Below are 25227 nucleotides of genomic sequence, written 5' to 3'. Positions count from 1 at the left end.
TATAGTTTCTTCTTCTTCGAGATAACACAAAAAGACCCCATCAAAAAAATATCGATAAAGAGTGTCTTAGAAGCATATGAAGCGTGAAGCTCTTTGCCTCACCTGTCTTATGGCGCAGGTCTTTAGTTAGCTTACCATGTCTTAAATAGTCGATAAGCGGCTGGCGCTAATCTTCTTTTTCAACCTCATAAACAGAAATTACACCCATTTGTTCTTTCTCTTCTATGTCATGAGTTATTGGTGGAATGACCCATGTTTGACATACAAGGATTTTTATTTCTTCACTAAATGATGCTAATATTGACATCGATTTGTTTACTCTCTTTTCTTTTCATGATTTTTTGTGCATACTTGTAATATGGAATGAATTCTGGCTTCTTGACTTCATAAAGTGAGAGAAGTTATCTGATGACTAATTAAGTATACCACGCGTCCCACTTGACTTTTGTAGTTGAGTTACTTGTAACTTCAGTTTTGGAGCGAGCTCTCGTACTCTTTTTGCATTTGAAGTTGATGTCAGCTTGAGAATTGGCTTAGTATATGCATACAACTCGGTGATGAAATTTTTTTTCAATAGCGAGGTAAAAAAATCTTCAATGGTATGTTAGTGAATTGAATTAGTAGTCTTGTTGCTTTTGGAAGCTACAATGATGCTTCCTAGTTTCCATTGAGAGTTTGTTGAAAATTCTTTCTTGAAGAGAAGAGATGAGAGGTAGAGAAATCCTCAATGGAGTCGCCAGAAATTTATAAATACAATTTTAAGCACCTGAAATTAAACAAGCATACGTGTACAAATATATAATTTTATTAAATATATGATCGAGTACAATCTCTATCTAACATATTCTTTCAAAAGTATAAGACAATCCTCTAATTCTTTCCTTGGATTTGATATATGGTGACTTGATTTATTTGTGAAATCAAGCCAAGATTTGTGATTTGCAAGAACTCGAATTTAGGTGTGTATTGCGAAGCAAGATTTGATAATTTGATAATTTGAAAAGTGTCTTTGATTTATCTTCAGAGTGTTGTTGAAAAACTTTTATAGGGCGTTTAGGCTTGATTCAATAGAACTTCATTCTTTGTAGACTTCGAGCGTAGATAAAGAAAGCTTGAGAGCTTTTGAGGCTTCATTGCTTGAAGAGAGGACTTCCTTGCTTGAAGAGTTTGTCTTAAAGAAAATTTGTATCTCCAAGAATTTTTTCTTTCTTTCTTTCTAGGTTGAGGCCCTCTATTTATAGAGGTTTGCAAGGGCTTTCAGGTTCTTTATTGGTAGAATTTTGTTCATGAGATCTTGTATTTATGATAAAATATCTTGAATATCTCATCCTAAATGTCAACATTTCATTGACCAAGAAATATACGAAGACTCATTTATTTTTTATGTTATTTATCTCAATTTTATTTTATCTTTTCATGTAAAAATAAAATAAAAAATAACACATGGCAAAATTTGATTGGTAGAAAATTTGTTTCTAAATTGAGATTTCTTGATTCTATTTTAGCCTTTGGTAATTTTATTACAATATGTGATCTGGGTTTGGTCTATATTTTTTTTTATGTAACGCTGTATTGTACATTTGTATTTGAGAATTTAGGTCTATCCTGTGTGTGTCCATATTGTTTGTGCATGACAGTGATGGTAACTGGCTTCGGAATTGATGAAGGCCCCCATTCATGTCATGGAGTGGTTCACTTCTCAGATACCTTGTTGATTTTCTGATTCTACTGAACATACCTTAGTCATGTAGTAGTTTTCTTGGGTACTATTATTCTCAGTACTCAGTAGTAGTTTCTGTTTGTAGATTTGGATTCATCATCTTTCTCTTTTATGTGTTTCTTGTTGGGCATTGAGTGGAGAGTGAGGAAAATTTTTAAGGCATGATTCATGAGATGATACATGTGCAGATATGATATATTGATTTTCCTGTGATTTTGGACTGTTTGTGAATCTGAGCTCCAAGAATATGTTTGATGTTATCTTTTTGTCTCCCATAATTTCTAGGAACTGGTGCTGATTATCATCTGTGGATAACAATTATTGTTGTAGAAATGTATCTGCAACTTAAGGGTTACAAGCAGAGTAGTTTTATTCATAGATTTAAAGCAGAAACTTACCTGTGAGGTGTCTAATATGTTCTGCTTTTCTAGGAGAGCATCAAAGGCATGATTTCAAGCTCCTTTCTCATCTTTCTTGTGATCATCAAGCTTCCAAGAACTATCTTTCTGCTAAACCATCCCCTTGTGTTCTTCACACCACCAAGAACTAGCCACTAAATATTCATCCTCCAGAGCTTTTAAAGAGTAGGACAACAATAGGGCAGAAAATTAAATTATTCATTGAAACAATAGGCAAACTCGAAGTCCAAATTTATTGCTAGAATATGTTAGACATCAATACTATATTTTAGTATTGAATACTAGATCTGACAAAGCAACAAAATTATTGATGGAGCTCCCATTTGGTCCAATGGCTTTCTTTGCGAGTTGTTGAAGTGCTCTTATGTTCTCCCTCATTTTCTCCCCCGAGTCTTTTGAAAGAACTTTATCCAAGCTATTTAACACTCCATGCTTTCTAAAGACTCCATCCTCAACCTGGAGACCAATCTTCCACGCATCCTCTACCATGCGTCCATTGAGCCTTTGATCGCCAAAAAATGGCCTACAAATCATGGGCACCCCTCCTGCTATGCTCTCAAGCAATGAATTCCATCCACAGTGAGTTATAAACACCCCTACTGCTTTGTGAGCCAAGACTTCCATTTGAGGAGTCCATGGTACCAGAAGTCCCTGTGATGTGGTTCTGTCCAAGAATCCATTGGGCAAATGAACCTTCGAGTTGTCCTTCAGTGACCATATAAATGGCACCCCACTTGTCTCTAAGGCCTCAGCTAGTGCCACAAGTTCATGTGGTGGTGGTGTTGTGATGGATCCAAAGCTAAGATATGCCACAGAAGCAAGTTTTTGCCTGTCAAGCCATGTTATACAACCATATGTGTCTGCCGCTGGTGGTGCTGGTGAAATCATATTGAAGGGTCCAATGTTGAGGAATTCTTTGAATCTAGACTTCAAGTCCCTTGTTATCCTAGGGTCTAGCTCTTCAAATGAGTTAATGAACACTGCAGCTGCTTGCGGCAACGCTCTTCCCATTTTATGCAGCATGTTTGGAAAGAACGCTTCTAAGTTTCCGAAGAGTACCCCTTCTGGCAAATCACGGATTCGAATTTTGGACATTCCTGGAATCAAACTTAGCAGTTCATCTTCATGCCCTGCCACACCTGTATTTACACAATTAAATTGTTAGTTTCTCTCCCAAGAAACTAGGATCAATATTAACCAATGCGTAAGTTAATCTGTTTGGCAAGGTCCTGGAATATGGTTTTATATTGATGTCTAACATATTCTAGCAATAAAATTTAATTTAATTGTAAGTAGGTACCTCCAGCTCCAAAAGTATCCCTGATGAGATCAGTGTAGACATGAGCAGAAAGTGAGGTAGGTCCTGCAGTCCAAAAGGGCAGCCAAACCACCCCTATCTCCTCCGCTATCTCACCAGCGAACCAAAAGAAGGCATCACTCACCAAACAACTCACCTTTCTCCCTGTCTCTGATACAGCTACCTCCATGGCCTTCTTGAAGCTATTAGGAGCTGAATTCATGAACAGCTCAATGTGCTCCTGAGGCTTCCCAGAAAACACGTAGCCCTCAGGGACACCATCCCACACGTCGTATGCTTTGATGTTCGTGTTTTGCTTGTAAATGGAGAAGATGGAATTGTTGGACTGTTGGGTGCTGAAGAAGGAGAAGTGTGTGTTTGGGGAGGAAGTGGCGAGGCGGTGGATGATGGCAAGTAACGGAGCGGCATGGGTGGAGAAAGGGAAGGCAAGGACTGCAACATGATCAGGGCCGGCGGCGGTTTGAGGCATTGTTAGGATTAGTTGATGCATGAGTAACCATGTGCAATGCATGCATTTATAAAGAACGAAGGACGGAGAAGGTTGTCTAAATTATTACCTGTACTGTATGTGCACAAAACGTAGCAGGAAAGACTGCTCTACAGTCTACACAGGGAAAAGTTTGGCTGCCAACATGTTGTCCACTGACAACAAATCACTACCACATGCCTGCATCCCCCAGGTAGTTAGATTATCATTGCTGACCAGCGGTTGGTTGACTTATTCGTTAGAGATGGCAGCTGAGTGCACAACACGCGTTAACCCCCAAGACAGGGCCGCTAATCGGTATCCGTGTTTTAAATTGAATTAAAAAAAAAATATTGATTTAGTAAAATGTGGTTGATGTAGTTATGACTCGGTCAAATAAGGATAGTCATCACACAAAAAAAAAAAACATAACAAAATCATTTTAATAAAAATAATTGATTAAAATTGATTTATTAACTTAATAACTCATGTTTTTTTCTTGGTTATTTTGAATCGGGTTTGAGAATTTTATTGCAAGGAATGATTAAAAATGATTTTAATTAATTTTGAGCGTGTTTAGAAGTACGGTTACAGTTACTTTTTAAAGTGCTTTTTATTTGAAAATGTATCAAAATAATATTTTTTTTATTTTTAAAAAATTATTTTTTATATCAGAATATCAAAATGATCTAAAAAATATTAATTTAAAGCAAAAAAATAAAAAAAAATTAAATTTTTTTAAAAATATTTTTAAAACGTAAAAACAAACAAGACCTAAGTTATTAATAAATAAAAAATAAATATACCATAACAATTCTAGTATTCAGCTACTTAAAAAAATTGAGTTGTATAAAACAATCTATAAATATCTTTATTATATTTATAATGTTTTTGTCATTATATTATATTTTTCTGTGTTTAATTTGATCGCAGTAATCCTCGTTTTCAATTCAATTCCATATTTTTTAATTCATGAATATTTTTTTATTAACATCAAGAATATTATCAAGTTAAATATGTAATAATTATTTGGAATGATGAGCAAAGTAGAGTGGCTTAAATAAATTTTATTATCTTTATATAAACATTTAATTAAAAACCACTTAAAAAAAAATCATTCTCACAATCACCATCACAAAAGCTCCACGCCTCATTAAGATCATATTGGGATATTTAGACAACAAACAAATATATGTAAAGAGAGATAAAAGAAATGGTTATCTAGTTTTAAATATAATTAGGATATCTAAAACTTATTTGGTACGTAAAGTTATTTTTCGATAAAATGCTAATTATACTAATTGAAATATAAAAATCATCAATGCTATCCTACTCACGATAAAGTTGCTATATATATGCTTATTTTTTATAAAAAAAATATTGTAACTCGTGCTTTATTTCATGTTATTAGCCAAAAAAAACTTATAGTATATGGGAAAGGTAATATAAAAATGCCTAGATTGTAGATTGAACCAATAAAATTATTATTTTATCTATTGTTTATTGTTTATTAGAGATAGCAAGGTTTTTTTTTTATAGGATTTATTGATCATTATAAAATTAATTAAAACAGCTTAGTCTTCTTATAGTTTTTTTTTTGCATAATATAATTACTTAATTTCCTTTAAAAGAAAATGATTATTTAAATTGGAATTGAAAGCTTTTTTAAAATTGCACTTTTTCAAGCATAGTTAAATGATTTTATTTCTCTTGAATTGCTTTTAAAATCAAAATTTATTTAGCTTGCCTTCAGGGGAATTTATTTAGCTTGCCACTAGGGGCTTATTTGTATTTTTATCTTAGTTTTTTTTTGTAATAACCATGTGATATAAGGGGTGATATAATATTTTCACAAATATTAAAAATAATAAAATGGTTAGCATATCATTACACGCTCTAGCAAGTTGTCGTGCCATGTTCAAATAGCACTTACGGCGGTTTATGATGGCAAAAAATGGTATTCCTTGGTGTTTTTTGAATTTTCATGGTGGGGCCTGTCTTTTTGGTCAGTATAGCGTAATTCCCTCTTATTAACTTTTTTTTTTCCTTGATTTTCATTCACAACCTCCTAAAATTTTAAAGTAATCATTCAATTTATTTTTTTTAAATTTAATTTATATTCTTTCAATTGATTTTTTTATTTGAATTAATTTATATAATTGAAGTTTGTTTTCAGTTTCATCATTCTTTAATTTTTTTAATTTTTCAGATTTGATCTTATTTTTTTTATTTTTATTTATTTTATTTGATATCATTTTTTAAATTTATTTTTTTATATAATTTCATCCTTTATTTTTTTACTACTATTTTTTTACTTTAAAAAAAATTTAAATTATTTTTTTATTTCATCCTATAATATTAAATTAAATTTTTTTATTAAACTCAAGTTTATGGTTTAACGAGATCAGGTTTAGTATTCAATGAAATGTAAATTTAGAAAATTTACCTTTGTTTATTTCTTTTTCTTTCTTTTTTGAAGTTCAAATTTTTTTTAGTTTTATAATTTAGTATTTTGTTTAATTGGAGATTAGGCTCTTTTAAAAAAAAAAAATTCTATATGACATTTCACTAATTTTAAAAAACAAACTTAGGTTATCGTTGTATCTTTTTATTTTCCAATGAAGCTTTATCACATAGCAAACTGCTAAAAGTTGAGCCTGCTTATGTGCTTCAACCTTCCTCGACTGAGGAAGCAGTCGAGTCTAAGTTCATAATAAAAAATTAAAAAAAAATAAAAAAATAAAAAAAACTCTAACATGTGTTGGCTTGTTCATTAGATCATTCGGTAGACCTGGCTCAAACACTTTTGTTCCCAACACAAAGCCAGTCAACTTTGGTTCATCTTCTGCTACAATGAACTTGCATTCTTCCATGTAATCGCCACTCAAAATTATGCCGCATGTTGAGTCTGTTTAGCTATGTGGTTGAATTTGTATTTAATTAAATTTTAAATTTTTTTTTGTTAAAATTACGTACGGTTTGTAATTTTTGGATCGTTTTGATGTGCTGTTGTTAAAAATAATTTTTTAAAAATAAAAAAAATATTATTGACATGTATTTCAGCATGAAAAATTATTTGAAAAGCAATCATTAAGAAACTACCAAATACGAAGTTAATTTCCTCTCCTGCTCATGTGTTTAAAACTCTCTCTCTCTATATATATAGAAATTGCATATTATACGGTCTCAAATGTATGCAACCACCTAAATTATGCAAATCCAAAAGGTATATTACTGAAACTTGACTGAATTAACCGAATACAAATCTAAAGAAATAATCACCAACAAATTTTTAATGTTCTTCTTGCTTTCCTTTCTTGTAGTGGCTTGTCTCGTATCCACCAGCATTCTTCCCCGCGTCAGGTTGGTGTTGCCCAATAACAAGATCTTTGGTTGCTTGAGCAATCTCCACTATAGTTTCGCCAACGGCGGCGCCCTGTATGCTGCTTCCTTCTTGTCGCTGTTGCTGCTGCCAATCCTGTTGTTCTTGTTTATCGCCTTCAGGGGAGACTTGCTCGCTGAATTTCTTAGTGATGCTCGTTTCTTCTGGCCCTTGACCTCTTGTTGCATGAACTTGTGGTTCTTCTTTGTATTCTCTTCCTTGGAAACTCCTCTAATCATCCTCAATCAGGCAACATATATTCACTTTCTATTTCAAGTACTACAAATGTAATAAACTAGTCCACATTTTTCATTTTCAATTAGAAAGACAGTTTAATCCATCAATTTCATTGGCCTGTAGTGGCATTGCTTGCATTGAAGCCCATGATGTAGAAATAGAACATCCATTCAAGATATTCAAGAAATTTTACATTACACTAAATTGCAGTTAAAAGAGCATCGTAAACTTCACAATGTGAATTCAACCCATGCTAAAATAACTCCTAGACACACTATTTCTTGAGCTGTACCTCTCCTTCAGCTGCTTTTCGGGCCTCAAGCTCTCTCTCGGCCTCCTCTTTTTTCCTAGCTGTATACTCCTTCATATTCTCACCACTTTCCGTAGCAGTCTGTTTAGCAGCACCCAATGGCTTGCCTGCAAGCTCTGCAGTCTTTTGACCAGCATACTCTACTGACCTTGCGGCTGCCTTTCTCCCCTCCACTGCTTTCTCAGTTGTGTAATGAACAGCAGTCCATCCAGTTGCAGCGGCCTTGTCTTTCACATCCACAGCCACTTTATCTACATAATTAACAGCTTCTTTGCCACTTTCCACTGTCACATCTTTAGCTCTGACTTCCTTCTCTGCAACATACTCTGAAGTTTTCTTAGCCCCTTCAAAAATGGTGTCTTTTGCTTGTGCTCCCTTCTCTGTTACATACTGGGTAAATTTCTTAGCCCCTTCAACTAGAGTGTCCTTTACCTGTGCTCCTTTCTCTGCAAGATAATGGGTAGTATTTTGAGTCTCTTCAACAACAGTGTCCTTTGCTTGTACTCCCTTCTCTGCTATGAACTGAGTAGTTTTTCTACCCCCTTCAACTGCAGTGTCCTTTGCCTGTGCTCCCTTCTCTGCAACTTTCTGAGCACCTTCAAGGACAGTGCTCTTCGCTTGAGACGCCTTCTCTTCAATCTGTTGACATGATTTTTGAGCCCCTTCCCAACTAGTATCTTTGGCTTGTGAAGTCTTCTCCGCTGCAGTATCTTTGGCTCGAGAGCCCTTTTCTGCTAGATTACGGGAAGTTTTTTGAGCCCCTCCAAGAACAGTATCTTTTGCTTGTTCAGCCTTATCCGCAGCAGCGTCTTTGGCTCGTGCAGTTCTCTCTGCGACAATGTCTTTGGCTTGTGTAGCCTTCTCCACAGCAATGTCTTTGGCTTGTGCAGCTTTGTCTGAGATAATGTCTTTTGCTTGTCCAGCCATATCTCCAGAAGTTTCCTTCGCTCGCGCAGCCTTCTCCGCAGCAGTGTCTTTGGCTTGCATAGCCTTCTCTGCACCAGTGTGTTTTGCTTGAGGAGCCTTCTCTTTGCAGCCCACAACTTGGCTAGCCTTCTCTTTTTCTTTCTCATGTCTTTCTTCAGCTGCCTTTAAAGCCTCCAATGAATTCTGTTGTGCCGTTCCTCTTAACTTCGTAATTTCATCTAGAGAAAGTTCTTGCTCATTATTTTGTTCAACATTCTTTTCTTTTCTACCACCTCTCTCATCTTCTTCCCTTCTTTCCCTTTCTTTATCACTAGAAACAACTGTCCCAGCTCTCACTTTATCAGCAAGAGACTCGAACTGCGCTCCCACTTCATTGCCACCTTCAGTACCCAAGTTTTCCATGACACCAACAAGGACAACTGACTCTTTTGGTTTCTCAATCAAAGACACAAAATGGTTAGCTATTTTTGGGACTCTCTCTCTCTCCACGGAAAAATCTTTCTCACTAGTAGTATTCTCTCTCCTTGCTTGCTCAGATGCCATAGTTGCTAGTGTTTCAAGAAAGTAACTAAGAAACTAGATTTCTCTGTGGTTTCTTTTGTGGGTTATTTTATGTAAGATTCTTGATTTGCTGTTGGGATAGGAATGAAGAGGAAAGAGGAGAAGATTGGAGTTAAAAAGGAAGAAGGAATGGCCATTGGCGGCTTGAGGAAATGGAAGAGGTGTGTGTGCATGGAGTGGACATGTGTTGGTGCCTGGAGCAACGTGTTGGAACAGTACAATGAAGAAGGTGACTCAGCTAGACAAATGATTAGTGCATAGGTACACGTAAGAGGATATAGCTTAGGTTAGCCATTTCAGGACAATGGATCCGTGTCTCTTTGCCATGTGTGCCTCTTTTCTTCTTCTTGCCAGAGACTTTCAAGACTCACTCACTTTGCTTTTCCAAGCTTTAGATCAGTTTCGTCTCTTATCATGTCTGTCTCTCTTCTTCTTCTTCTTCTTCTTCTTAGATTAGTTTAGTGTATTAAGTACTTTTTCTATGCATTTACTAAAATTTGTTTTCTTGAATTATTTTGTATTTAAACGGAAATATTTTCAAAGTATAAATCCAAGACTTCAAGTAGGAAGAAAGTGTCGATTAGGTGTTGGCTTGGACAAAATGTTTGTGTTTTCTGTAGTATCAGGTTAGAGTCATGTAATTATTTATATGATAGTTACTGGAGACTTACATGGTTGTTAACTTAAGGACTCGTGGGATTAGTCGAGATACACGCAAGCTGGCCGGACAGCCACATTAAAATATAAAAAAAGTGTCGATTAGAAACAATTAGCTAGCTCATTTAATATTAATATTTTTTTTCTTTTCTATAAGAGATTTCAAATTTAAACCTTTCTTGTATAGAAAAAAATATAAATATAAATTATTAACTTATTAAATTTGGTTATATTATTCTCGATTAATTTGTGCTATTGAGTCTATATGGCTAAGGGTATTTTTTTAAATATTTTTAATTAAAAATATATTAGAATAATATTTTTTTTAAAAAATTATTTTTAATATATACATATTATTAAAACCATCTAAAATTATCTAAAAAATATTAATTAATATAATTTTTATTTAAGTAAAAAAAATTAAAAAACAAAACAGATTGTAATGTAAAAAAAAACCCTCACTGATAGCAATCATAGGATAAAATATCGAGTAGATTTCATTTATGTTAAGCAAACCTACTACGTTTCACAAAAATCACGAAAATGCACTCCCAATCGGTTTTTTTTCCCCGCCCCTATATATTATAATGTTTGGACTTATGCTTTGTCTGACTGTCTAATTGTAATTACTCTTTAGCACTGGGCTGCTATTTAACTAATTCGGGTCCGTAGAGCTACCGAGCTAGCTAGAGACATAAAAAAATTTCATTTGAAATAAAAAAAATATATATTTTAATTTTTTAAAATATATTTTAGAAGCATAAAAATAAGCAAACCTAATAACCTTCAATAAGTTTTATTAAAAATACATGTGCATGTCTATACCAGTGTCCCTAGAAACGTAGCGTGATGATAAAGAGTTTGAAATCTGCACAGCAGGTCTTGAATTCGAGTCAGGACGTGTATCTCTAGTAAGAGCCTGAGACAACCGAGGTTTTGTTCACTCACTTAGGTCCACAAAGTGCACTTTCCGGGAGGTGGGGTTTCCTTGAATCCAAAAAAAAAAGTCTATACTAGTATTACAAGAATCGGCTAACCCAACAAGTTAACCAGTGATTGATCTGTCAAAGAACCATCTCAACCCAATAGCTTAAGCTGTTAGGTGAGGCTTTACGATATGATTTATATTATTCTCTAATACACCCCCTCTAGTAAAAGTCCTTTGGACTTGAAATTTGCATAGACTCACGTTATCTTGTGCTTAATTTTTATCAAATAAATGAGGATGATGAGATTCGAACTCGTGACCGCTTGGTCATCAAGGCTCTGATACTATGTCAAAAAATCATCTCAACCCATTAGTTTTAGCTGTTAGGTGAGTACTTAAGATATGATTTATATTATTTTCTAATATGATCCAGACTAAATTATTAAAAAACCCAACTTTTTTATTTTAAAATAATATCGTTTTAAAGTTTTTTTATATAAATAAAAAAAAATTCAAAGTTTAGACCAGGTAGAACTGCCAATTCAATCTTGTTAAGAGAGTTTAGAAGTGTAAGTTAATTTATATTAAGATATTATTAATTTCTTCATTTTGGTTTTAATTTTTTATATTGGCTAGAGAGCATAAAATTGAGTTTGGTAATATTAACAAAAATATGAAGCATTATCGCCCATGGACTAGCTATCAAATAGATTTGATTTGTAAAGGAAACTAATATTAATTACGTAAATTATACAGACCAATCACAAAATTGAGCTCTTTGGATAGTGGGCTTTTCTGTCAGTCTGGATGTGCACCAATACTTTGTCACTGGGCTTTCCCGTTGCAAGCTACTGACCAAGCCCAAGCCTTAGGATGAGTCGACCGTCGAGTCTTGATTTCGGGCCCATACATGGCTAGCTCAACTAATTACCTTATTCCCGTTTTCATTCAGAATTACTTAATTTTATCAACACCCCATGTTTATTAAGAACTAGTTTTTTAAAGCGTGAATCTCACGTGTATTATTCAATTATTTTACAGTATGCTTTCTTATAATCTTTAATTGATTTCGTTGAATAATTTATTTCTAATATTCTTAATTTCATTTGAAAGAGTTGTTTTTATTTAAATTGATGTGAATATAACTTAAACGTATGCATGAATTAAAAAAAAAACTGTAAATCTTTATTGTAAAAGATATTTTTTAATTAGAAAATTTTCTCAAAATAAATTATTCGAATTTTGTGGATTCAATTTAATAATTTGATGAAGTTTTATTGTTTTTTTATTTATTTTACTATTGTTGGTTTTTTCGGGTTTCTTTCTAAGCATTTTTTAGAGTTTCTATAGACAAAATAAAGTGTTAATAATATACTATTTATTTTGTGCTAATATATTAAAATTATTTTTAATATCAATATATCAAAATAATTTGAAAATATAAAAAAATTAATTTGAAAATATAAGAAAATAAAAAAAAAATAATTTTTTTAAAATTGCTTTTGAAAAGTAAAAAAAATAATATTAATCGGCATGGGTTGAAATTTAGAATTAAGGGATACATTAGGGACGGAAACATATAATTACTTTCATGAATGTTAATACGGAATCATCGGGGCGTGGCCTTACTTCTCGTCTGGAATATTTATTATTAATAAAAAGAATAATAAAGAATAATAATAAATTGCACCTCGATTCTCTTGAGAATCTGATCTTGATCCAACAAGAATTTGATAATACATGCCTCGTACTATTTTCGTTTAAATTAATAAACATATATAGTTGAAAGAGTATCTCCAATCTCAATAAGCCTTTGGATTTGGAGGGGCATTTCCTGGCAATCTCATCGCCAAAAAATCTAAATTTACAATTGAAGAATCGTACCTCGTTATTGCCCACAGGCAAACTAAATATATCTCAAGAAGAAACTAAAATCCCTATGCCATGATCACTGAAACAATGATCCTCTGAAAAAATGACTAAATTACAACCTCATAATCAGTTCCAATTAAACACTATCAACTCAAGAGAGCTGCGTATAGAAGTTGGTTCCAAGTATCAGGCAACCCGGGGAGACACCAATGGCTACAGTCATTGCCGCCATGGTTGCCGCTGTAATGCGAAGGATGTGCGTCTTTCCGATATTGAGAAAGTAAGGTCACGTCTAGCAAGTAGACTGGTTTCTTAATCCTGCTCAAGACCTTGTTAACCACCACCCATTCCAACGGCGTCCCTGCTGGGTACCTTGTTCCAAAGAACGGTTGTGTCTCACCGGCACATGACTTTGATGGCTCCCTCCAATCCCTGCCCCTATTTTAAAAGGATCACGTCGATAAATACAGTGACATAGCTGTTTACACATGAATCTATTTACTCTTACATTAGCATGTTTACTCAATCGACATGTTTATTAGGACTGATATATATATTGTTAGAGAATAATATAAATTATATCTTCAAATCTTACTTAATAGTTTAAATTTTTTGTTTGAATTGGTTTTTTAATATGATACCAGAATATTAATGATCAAGCGGTCCCGAATTTAAATTTCATCATTCTTATTTATTTGATAAAAATTAAGCACATGATAGTACGAGTCTATACAAGTTTCAAGATCAGAGAGTTTTTTCTTGAGAAAATATATAAGAAAATAATATAAATCATATCTTAGGATCTCATCTAAAAATTTAAGTTTGTAAGTTGAGATGGTTCTTTGACATGATATCAGAATCTTGATGATCACGCAGTCACGAGTTCAAATTTCATCATCTTCATTTATTTGATAAAAAAATAAGTATAAGATAGTATAAATCTATGTAAGTTTGAAACCCAAAAAGAATGAGTTAGAAAATAATATAAATCATGTGTTCGAAACTATATATATAAATATATATTAGTAAGCATTTCAATATATAAATATGTATAACACTAAGAAACCTATGTTAATTCTCCATTACCAGAATCAAAAACATAGTTAGAAAGTAAACCTAGCTAATTAAACGAATAAAAAAGAGTGGATGAACAAGAGAAATTTGCTTACTCGTAATGAGTGGGAGAAATGTTCTGGAAGAAGACTTTGGTTCGAGAAGGATCAACATATCGGTTGACCCATCGAGCCCATGTGGTTAGTCCCTTGTAGAAAGCAATTAGACGGTTCATGTTTTTGTACAATTTATTCCCTTCTTGGATGTAATCCCATCTGCAAATTATAGAGATATTATATCAGCCATGTTGTGATTTCTTTTTTATATATATAAAAATAAAATAAAATAATGTGAAAATATGAGAAATAGGGTTGAGTACATACGGCTGAGATCTTCCGGTATGAGTCCACCAATGCCAGGTGTTGAAGATCAACATGTCCATGCCTCGCCATGCCTTGCCATTGTGTATCGTGTCAAGCTTCAAGATCCGTCCTGCCTTGTTATCATAGACAAGATCTACCAGGTAAGGTGTTCGATATAGTAGTATCTTGACTCCGTATTCCTGCTCAAGAAAGCACAGGCAAGCCCTTTAATTTATAGCTCACTTTAATCTTTATTTATTTATTTTTATAATTTGATAGTATGGATATTGGATTTTGTGCGTCTTTAAAAGTTTTTTTTATTTTTATAACTAATGAAAAAATATAAATTTAATAATTTTTTCAAATAAAATGTGCTTTTAAAATATATAGACAAAAATAAGCAACTTAATTCCTTGAACAGTCCTTTGAAAGTGCCAAGCAACTTGGCACGTAACAAAGTTTCTACTATCCCATCTGCAGGCCACTCTTCAGAGTTTAAAAAGTCAACTGAACTCCATAGATTTTTTTTTTCAGAAGAAAATAACAAAGCAAGAGACAAAAAAAAAAAAAAAAAAAAAAACCTGTACTCCCTGACATTTCCAACATGACAGCTATCTTTATTCAAAAATGGATTTGTATAAAACAGTAAAAAAAAAAATCAAATCCAACGGTGTATAGTCATTGGATTTTGCTGATATTGTAGAAACTCCAAAAATCATCTATGCTAGCTGTTATCACTAAACCTTCAAATGACACCATCCCTGTGATGTAGATTTGTTGGATTAATAATTAATTGGTTAGTGGGCTTTACTCAAAAGAAAGATAATTATCCCACTTGTAATTACGTCTTAAACATAGTTTAAAAAAAAAAAAATTATTATTAGTTTGATGTGATGGTATCAAAAATATATTTTTAAAATAAAAAAATACTTTAAAAAACAAACATAATCAGATTTTCAAACCCAAAGAACATGCAAATAGAGATTGCTATCATTTTTCTTTAGCTTTTACAAAAACAGTTTGAAAGGTTTAAGGGCATTTCTATATAGGGTAGGAGACAGTATTCCATTCCAAAAGGCAAAGAAGACAATGATTCATTGGTTAATCAAGGACTTTAAGGTTACTGCTAAAAGAGTTAACTTTATGCACTCACAAGTATTGGCTGGAAAATATAAAAAAAATATATAAAAACCAAAATAATATATCAATCAAGTTCAATGCTTCGTTTAATTTAAAAAAAAATAATATTATTTTAATATATTTTTAAATAAAATACACTTTAAAAATCAACCATAACTACATTTTCAAACAGTTAAATATAATATTGATTTTTCTACCATACCGTGGAAAACAATTTCGGCAAAAGAATTTTGCCTAACTGTTTGCTTGGTATTGTATTTTTTAAATATTTTTTATTTTGAAATATTTTTTTTAATTTTTAACACCAACACATTAAATTAAAAAAAAAACACTTGATTTAATGTGTTAAATCAACTAAAACACACCCTGAAAACAAAGTCCTAGATACTTCCAAACCCGCTCGATAAATCTAGCTATTTAAAATTTGAAGCATTTATTACAGCACAAGGACAACATGTAACCGGCAAATTCACAGAAAAAGCCTACCACCGCCACCAATCACGCTCCTGTTTTAATGCTGAAAACGCCACGCACGCAGACCAACTTAAAATAAAGTAGCAAAAACTGGGAATGGAAATAGAAGAATTTAAATGAAGCAATAAAAACTTTACCTTCTCAAAAAGGCTTGGAGAAAAGGACAAGACATGCATACTGCTGAAGTGTAATTGATTGTTGAAAATTTAAAGCAAAACTTACTCCTTGCTCACCTCAAATGTGACGGAATATAGCCCATCTGCCCTGAACACTTTATACTTTGAGTTCGGCACCCATGAGTGAATCAAACACGTTAGAGATATCCATTGGTTCAAACTCAGTGAGTCGCCCACGAACATTATCTTCTTCCCCCTCCATTTCTCCAAGAAATACAGCCCATTAAACCTGGACACATGACGTATTGCATATTTTCCCACCATTAGTGAACATGAGGAGGGCACAAAAGAAGAAAAAAAACATGGTACCTGGGCAAATCACATGCAAAAGGCTGCCATCTGTACTTGAGATAGTAGCTATCATGGCGGCCATACTTTTGACAGTTGAACTGTGGATCTATGAACGGACAATTTGAGTCATAGAGAGGATATTTTGGATCGAAAACCCATTTTCCTCTGAACCAGTTGCACTTGCCAGCTAGTTCTCTAGCATTACTGGTACCATTGCTGAAGCTGAAGCTCTGAGCATTTAGTTTTGAAGCTTCTGTTGCTGTGTGGTAAGATATGAACAAAAACAAAGAGAGAAACATGGGTTTGAAGAACAAGAAAGCCATCTTGATTTATTTTGTTTTTCAATAATTAGAAAATCTGTCGAGAGAAAAAGAAGAGGAGTGAAGAAAAAGTTGTCCCAGACAAGCGTTTATATAATGTATGAGAGAGAAGGAGCGAGGGAGGTCGAGGGGGGAGCTCTGAGTGGGGAGGGCTTCACATGGAATGTGTCACATTATAAGAAAAATATTTTATTTGATTTCTGACAAGAAAAATAAGAAATCTTTGGATGAATTATTTCCACCGTCGCATGTGGGGATGGATACAATTCGATCCCTTGGCTTTGAAAAATAGGAATCATAACGAGTTTGATTCTGAAATAATGTGAAAAACAAAGAGTTTCTTTTCCGGTAGATGACTCAATGAACTTTTTCATTGTCCCTTTCTAGCTAATTTCCCGGGGGTATAAGTTTTTTTCTTTTCAAGAAAATAAATATTTTTTTAATTAGTTTTTTTTAATTCCTATATTTTCTAGTTTTTTTTTTTACTATTTGAATAGAATATTTTTTTAATTCATTTTTTCTATTTAATATTGTTAAGGTATTTTAGGTTTTTTTTATATATATAAAGGATTGTGATACAAATAAAGAAATAAAATTTAATATTTTAAAAAGTTGAGATGAAGAATGTGTTTGGAAGCGCAGTGCAAACCGCGTTCCCAAAAAATTTAATTTTTTTTTGTTAAAATTTAATATGTTTCGTACGTTTTGGATCATTTTGATGTGCTGATATCAAAAATAATTTTTTTAAAATGAAAAAAATCATTGGCATATATTTCGGTACAAAAAGTTATTAGAAAAGCAACCATTACCACATTGCCAAACACATTCAAAATTGATATATATATAATATAGTATATACTAATTTGTATGTCAACGATATATTATGAAAGGATTTAAATTTTTTTTAATATTATTATTAAACTAAAAAATACAATTGTTTTGAATTAGAGTTTATTTATTTATACAATAAGAAATGAACCCATTTATTTATTTTAGAGTGATAGTATAAAAGGTCACATTTCATAGAAAATTGGAGTTTAGGTTGGCATTGAAGTCATGACAAAGTACATCTTTAAATTTACAAGTTTCGTTATAATGTCAGATCTGTCTACCTTTTGTCCTAATTAAGACATCATGGATGACCTCCCGGTATCCACTACTATTTGATCGGCATACGATTTTGCAACTGCTACCGGATTTTGTAGTTCCATTATTTCTCTGTTTTGTTCTTCTTTTTTTTTTTAAAAAAAAAAAAAGGGTCACCAATTGAAACGGAATGGAATGGACAAGCTGCACGCTGCTGTAGAGTGAAAATCTAACTAGTTTGCACTTGAGGGCCTAGCTGCTGTGATCAATTATGTGATTTGTTCCGTCCCCGTCCCGGGTTCGATCCTCTCTGTGCACGTCTGTCACCCCTGCGGTGCCTAACCTGCCCCTGGGCTTGCAGGATGTCCAGTGGGCCGTGGGGAATAATCGTGGTGTGCGCAAGCTGGCCTAGACACCCCACGTGAATCAAAAAAAAAATCTAACTAATTTCTAGTGACGAGTTGTTTTAAAGGTTTAAAAATAATTTAAAAAATAATTATTTTTTTTTATTTTAAATTAATATTTTTTGATATTTTTATCTGATTTAAAAAATACTTTTTAAAAAATAATAATAAAATATTGTTTTAATATATTTAGAAGTAAAATATATTTTAAAAAGTAACTGATTTAACAATTTCAAACCTTCTTTTCAAGTTGCATTATCCCTTGATTAAAATTAAAATGGGTAAGAAAAACCAAACCATCGTGTTGATTTCCAGCCAAGAATTAAAATTACGAGAGAGAGACAGAATAAATGACATATTGTTTTTTCAATCAATCTCACCCCATTATAAAATGATATATTTTTTTTCCATCAAGTCTTTTCTTTAGTTTATTATTATTATAATTATATTTTTTTTAATTTTTAATATACACATATTAAAACTATTCAAAAATACCTAAAAATGTTAATTTAATATTTTTCAAATAAAAAATATATTTTTTTAAAAAACACATACTCCCACTTAAATCTGGTTTATTTTTGCTTTTCAAAAGCGTTTTTTTAAAATAAATTTTTTTTATTTTTTTGCTTCAATTTAATATTTTTTTTTGTTTTGAATTATTTTTATACACTAAAATCAAAAATAATTTTTTTAAAAAAAAAAATATATTATTTTAATATCTTTTTAAATAAAAATATTTTAAAAAATAATTATAATAATATTCTCCAAAACACTCGTCTTTTCACGGGCGTTTAAGCTTGTCTTTGCAGTAGTGAATCCACCTCTGGTTTGCCAAGGAATTCACGAACAAAGCAGAATTTGGAGTAACAATTATTTTTTGTTCGGTTCAGTTTTTATTAAAAAAATAACCAAATCAAATTTTTTTTTAAAAAAACCAAAACTGAATCAAAGCAATCGGTTTCGGTTTGGTTTTTTAGGAAAAAAACCGGTTTGGCTGGGTTTTTCTGGTTTTGGCTCGGTTTTCTTGGGTTTGGCTCTGTTTTTTCTGATTTTTTTTGTTTCAGTTCTGTTCGGTTTTTTTGATTTTTTGTTTATAAAACTAAAACCGAACATAATTGGCCTATTTTTTTAAAATTTAAATTAGTTTAATCGATTTTTTTTATTTAATTTTTTTATTATTTTTTTTATTTTCTCGGTTTAATTATTTTCTCTTTTTTTTTTCTCGCCTTCCTAGTAACAACTGAATTTAGGCCGAGTTCCAAACATTTGTTTGATTTTTCTGGAATGATTAAGCAGGAAATTATATCAATGAATTACAATTCTCAAAGTCAAGAAAGCCGGCCAAATCCTTCTATGGAGGAGGTACTATTGCCTTTGTCAGTATACCCTACCAAACCCTTTTTGCAGCTTTTGGAATCGTACTCAAAACTCTCATTCGGCTGCCACTATCCACTCAAATTCTCCAATCAGTGTAAAATAAAATATATTGGTAGAGCTCATAATTGGTGCAATATATTGCGGCGATTTTGTGTAGAAAGAAATTTAAGGATCTTAAATTAAGAGTGCACATTCGTGTAAAATGGTGTGAAGGGTGGTATCAAATTCCACGCATGGGATATATTTTTATTTTTTTTTGTAAATTGATGTTTTTTTATACTTTTTTTTAATAATTTTGATCTGCTTATATCAAGAATAAATAAATAAAAATTCAAAAAATATATTTTTAATTAAAAAAAAGACTAAATTGGCTGGTAACAGGCTTGAACCAGTTCAATGAGGACTCTTTGAAAAGCTAGTTTTGTAGGGTCACTAAAATGGTCTTGAGTGAGTTGTAGGCCATCGGCTGTGCCCCAAAAGGGTTTTCTTTTTCTCGTCTTGTTTTGTTTTTACTGACCAAGTTTCGTTTTTCCCCCCTTCTGATTAATTTTAAGGTATTTTTTAAAATAAGTTATGTATACATTGAAAATAAATTGTTTTCAAAGCAATCTTAAATGCAGACCACTCGATGAAATCAATTTTTTAAATGCAGATCTAAGATTTGAATTTAAAAAATTAAAGAAAGAGCAAGCTTTCTTAATCATTTCACCCCTCTCTTAGAATTATTAACTGAATCGCGAGGAAAATCTTGTCGAATAAGCCGTGATTCTAGAAAAGAGTGTCCAAATCTCCAAAATAAATTACTTTTTTTCTACATAATCTTTTGAAATGATTTGTTTTCTTAATTCACCTCGCTTGTTTGATAAAAATAATACTTCTCACAAATTGTCTAGAATGGAATACACTCCTTTAATCAATAGTTTCATTTAAAAAGAATTTATATATATATATATATATATATATAATTTTTGCATAAAACATATCCCATGCATAGCTACGAACAACGAACTTCTTGATGATTTCAATTTTCGGTTGTTAATTTGTACAAGGAAGGAAATTAAATGGATTGTTCAATGTGGTTGAGGAAGTTAGTAGTGTGGTCAAGGTACATTTAACTCAAGATAAGTTAAATTTACTTTTTAAAATATTTTTTATTTAGAAATACATTAAAATAATATTTTTTTTATTTTTTAAAATTTATTTTTAATATTAGCACATCAAAACGATATAAAAATACAATTATTTTAAAAAAACACAATCATACCACAAACAACAACTTAATGTTACTAGGGATGAGTTTTTTTATTATTATTATTAATATGGATGTCCAAACCAATTTACACGAACCTCAACTAATCTTACGAGTTCTGAAGTTAACGACCATGTAAACCACCAGTGACCCTGAAATGATTCAAACTTATGATCATCGGAGAGTAAATTCAAGATCTGATCAGTTAAACTACCCCTCAGGATTGAGGTGAGTTTCCTTTTAATATTAGGTGGTTGTGGTTTTTATTAATAAGGTCAAGATTGATGTCAACTATATTATTTTTATATGTTTAGAATTGAGGGGCTAGCTGGCTTGCAGAAAGATCATGCTTGACCGGAAAGGAAGGGAGAAATAGTTTTCACTAATACTATGGATTGCAATTAGAAATATCATGCATGGATCGGTGAGTGTTTGACAGCTTTTTATTTATTTATTATTCGAATACATTAACATCTGGGAAAAAAAAAAAGAAGGTAAGAAGATAGTTTCACCAACTGATACAATATTATTAATTTAAGATGTAATTTCTTTTTAATGGTTTCGGATGAGGAGACTTATCTTAACATTCAAGCTTAATTATTTTGGTAGGGTGCTAATTAATGAATGATGTGTGCCCATATAAAAAATAAAACATTTCCACGTGTTGAGAATCGAGATTAACCAAATTTGGTGTCTTAATTATAAAGTAATCCAGGAATTATGGATCACACAAAATAGAAATGCAATTAGGAAGTCATCTATTTATTTGAGAAATTTTAAAATACTCAATATTTAATTACCAATACCACATCTAGAAATTAAAAAAAAAATGCCGACTAGAGAAGATTTTGTTGGTATTGAAAAAAAAAACAGATGGAAATAGTGATGAAATTCTACTATAAAAAATAAATCGTAAGGTTTTTTTATTATATCGTCAATTCCGTCAGTATTTTTCAACATCAATAAAATTATCAATGGAATATTCACTCCTAAAAATAAGCTTTTACTACCTATTTTTCATCTCCCATCACTGTTTATTTTTTCTAATAGAAAATTTAGTTGGCGATTTCATCACTGAGTTGCTATATATTCTATAAGTTTTAATTCATAATCCAATAACTATCAAACACTTCATAAGTGGAAACATGTTTAACCTTTAATTGTTATTAATTCCAGACAAATTCAATTTTCCTCAAATTCTCCACTAAACCACAAAATTGACAAAAAAATAATTGGTACCCAACTAATAAAATCAATTAATACCCTAATTATTACCAATTACATATTAATTTTAATTTTCCTAAATTTCCAACAAAACCCTATAATGATTAAAAGTAATTGGGACTCAACTAATTATCTATCATTTCTTTAATTTAAACATATTCAAGTAAAATTAATACTTTTAATTATTATCAGTTCTACATAAAATCAATTTTTCTTAATTTTTCAACCATAAAATTGACAAAAAAAACTAAATGGTACTTATTAAATTACCCATAATTTCTTCAATTAAATTTGACATGTTAGTAATGCCGATGGAATTGTCGATAATTTTTTTATTTTATTTTAATTCGATTTTCATTTCCTTCTTAAATTAATAACCAAAATTTTTCATCGCAATTTTCATTAGTAATTAAACTGTGATAAAATATTTTTCTTCGGTGTTTCTGTTGTTTTTATTATTATTTTCTAGGAATGCACTTCCTTAATGAGCCTACGTTAAGAAAGAAAGATACCAAAATGAAATTAAAAGAAAAAACATCTAAACCTATTAACAGTTGATAAGAAACACACACATATATTCTACTTGCTATTTATCTCTTAGTTTTTATATGTCTATCTCTTTTTTAATGAGTAAATATTTATACTTATTTTTTTTAATATCATAAAATTTCTCATGTCTTTGAGATATCAATAACTAACAATTCTCCATAGATTCATTGTTAAAGCCAATAAACGATGTTTTTCAAGTTAAAATATACCTTTATGGTCTGTTTTAAAAACTTTGTGACGAGTAATGCTAATCCTATATAATTATCAAAATCCACTTATTGAAAAAAAATACTAATCATAATTATGGATTTTATTAGTAACTCTGATAAACTTTAGGTTTATATTTTTTGATAAGTGAGTCCTATAAGACAAATATGTGAGATTAGCATTAAAATGACTTGAACTGTAATTCACATCTACTTTTTTTTTTAATTAACGTGGGTGTCCGGGTCAGCGTGCACGTACCTCGACTAATCTCACAGGCCCTGAAGTTACTAATAATGTAAGTCTCAAGTGGCCATCATATTAGTAACCACAAGACTCGAACTTGAGATTACAAAGAAAACAAATCCCTTAATCTCAAACTCTTACCACTAAGCTACCTAATAGATGGTTATAATTCACATCTACTTTCATACTTGACTTGCAATTTCATTAATTTATGCTCTAGAAAAACCTATTAATATATCTTTAAATATGACATCATTAAAAAATAATCAATCAATTGTGAAGCTAGCTGGCACCAATTGGTACTAGCTAAGTCAACAAAGTGAGCACCAATTCGGTGCCACTTGCCTTGCTCTTGTCTTTTGCAAGACAAAGACAAGGATGCTTGCCTATAAATAGGCAATGCATCCTTGCCATATAAATCACACACAAGAGAGAAATAAGAGAGAAGAAGAGGAGAGTGAGAAAGGGAAAGTAATCCCACAAAATTATGAGGTATTTGTGAGATAGTAAGTGAGGTGTTTTCTCCTAGTAATAGAGATATTTCAGTTGTTCTCCTATTAGTAGAGAGATGTTGTAATTCCCACATTACTTAGTAAAATCTTTCTATACTTGCCCGTGGACGTAGCCAAATTGGGTGAACCACGTAAGTTTTTATGTGTCTCATTTCTTATTTTATCCTATCTCTTACCTTTTATCTTGTCGGGTTTGTATGCCAGTATCCTAACAGTGGTATCAGAGCCTTCCTGGTTGGTGTTGTTAATACACAAAAGTTATTCGTGTATACGGTTACTATACACGTCTACGACAGTATTCACCTATACGATACTATTCATCCATATGGTACTGTTCACATACGTTACTGTTGGCATATATAGAAAGTCAGTGCGGTGATTAAATACAGTCTAGGAAGTTCTGTCTAAGAAGATTCGGTTTTAAATGGAACCGTTTGTGACCCCTCTAATCTTTTCTGAGAACTTACTTAGTGAAGTATTATTTACACGATACTATTTCTATATACATTACAGATCAATGAAACAGTGATAGCTGAATAGATCTTGGTGAATACAATGGCAGCAAAGTGCGAGATTGAGAGGTTCAAGGGGAACAATTTCTCACTATGGAAAATGAGAATCAAGGCAATCTTAAGGAAAGACAATTGCTTGGCAGCAATTGGGGATCAGCCCACGGAGATCACTGATAATGCAAAATGGAATGAGATGGATGACGATGTTATTACTAACATACATTTAGCATTAGCTGATGAAGTATTATCAAGTGTGGCGGAGAAGAAAACAACTAAGGAGATATGAGAGACTCTAACAAAGCTATACGAGTCTAAATCTTTGCACAATAAGATTTTCTTAAAGCGGAGACTTTATACCCTTCAAATGGCAGAAACCACGGCGGTGACTGACCATATCAACACAATAAAAACTCTATTTTCACAACTCATTACGTTGGGTCAACAAATAGACAAAAATGAAAGTGTAGAGCTTTTACTTCAAAGTCTTCCTGATTTGTATAATCAGCTCAATATCAACTTAACCAATAATATCCTCTTAGACTATTTAGTCTTTGATGATGTTGTAGTCGCTATCTTAGAAGAAGAAAATAGGCACAAAAACAAAGGAGACATAAATAGTTCAAACCAAACAGAGGTATTGTTGGTGTCAAGAGAAAGATCAATGAAACGTGGCTCCAGTGGGATTCAAAGGCAGGGGAGGTCCAAATCAAGAAGTAAAAAGATTGTGAAATGCTACAACTGTAGTAGAAAAGGGTACTTCAAAAAGGATTGTTGGTTTAAAAAGGGTATAGAGAATACTGCAGAGTCATCAAAACCTCAAGGATGTGTTGCAAGCACCTCAGAAGATGGAGAGGTTTTATATAGTGAAGCAGCGACAATCTCTACAGATAGAGAAGAGCTCACTAGGGTCTGGCTAATGGATTCAGGAGCAACATGGCATATGACTCCTAATCGAGATTGGTTCCATACATATGAACCCATCTTTAGAGGCAAAGTGTTCATGGGTGATAATCATGTTTTAGAGATTGTTGGCATTGGCACTATCAAATTAAAGATGTATTATGGTTTAATTCGCATTATTTCAGGAGTGCGACATGTGAAAGACTTAAAGAAGAGTTTTTTGTCCGTAGGATAATTTGATAGTCTTGGCTGTAAGATTCAAACAGACAATGGAATCATGAAAATTATCAAAGGAGCGCTGGTGGTTTTAAAGGCAAGAAAGACAGTTGCAAACATGGTTGTATTAATAGG

The 25227-nt window shown here is 32.0% G+C and overlaps 3 protein-coding genes across 3 annotated transcripts; all 3 read right to left on the bottom strand.

Annotated features, from left to right (window-relative positions):
* Positions 1–2318: 2318 nt before the first annotated feature.
* On the bottom strand, positions 2319–4105 carry LOC133669660 (anthocyanidin 3-O-glucosyltransferase 7-like). The gene is made up of 2 exons (XM_062089883.1): positions 3440–4105; positions 2319–3278 (listed from the first exon to the last, which is right to left on the bottom strand). Exons 1-2 carry the CDS (start codon positions 3966–3968, stop codon positions 2401–2403), a joined length of 1407 nt encoding a protein of 468 aa, XP_061945867.1. The 5' UTR covers positions 3969–4105; the 3' UTR covers positions 2319–2400.
* Positions 4106–7215: 3110 nt separating this feature from the next.
* On the bottom strand, positions 7216–9322 carry LOC133669020 (seed biotin-containing protein SBP65-like). The gene is made up of 2 exons (XM_062089037.1): positions 7830–9322; positions 7216–7519 (listed from the first exon to the last, which is right to left on the bottom strand). Exons 1-2 carry the CDS (start codon positions 9320–9322, stop codon positions 7216–7218), a joined length of 1797 nt encoding a protein of 598 aa, XP_061945021.1.
* Positions 9323–12654: 3332 nt separating this feature from the next.
* Positions 12655–16786, bottom strand: LOC133669309 (protein trichome birefringence-like 39). Its single transcript, XM_062089399.1, has 5 exons — positions 16312–16786; positions 16060–16231; positions 14234–14412; positions 13967–14125; positions 12655–13235 (listed from the first exon to the last, which is right to left on the bottom strand). The coding sequence occupies exons 1-5, from the start codon at positions 16614–16616 to the stop codon at positions 12944–12946; spliced, it is 1107 nt and encodes a 368-aa protein (XP_061945383.1). The 5' UTR covers positions 16617–16786; the 3' UTR covers positions 12655–12943.
* Positions 16787–25227: the final 8441 nt, after the last annotated feature.

Source organism: Populus nigra, chromosome 12 (assembly GCF_951802175.1).
Source record: "Populus nigra chromosome 12, ddPopNigr1.1, whole genome shotgun sequence".
NCBI classification, from domain to species: Eukaryota; Viridiplantae; Streptophyta; class Magnoliopsida; order Malpighiales; family Salicaceae; genus Populus; species Populus nigra.
Note: the sequence above shows the minus strand (reverse complement) of the source record. Positions and strands in the feature narration are given on the sequence as shown.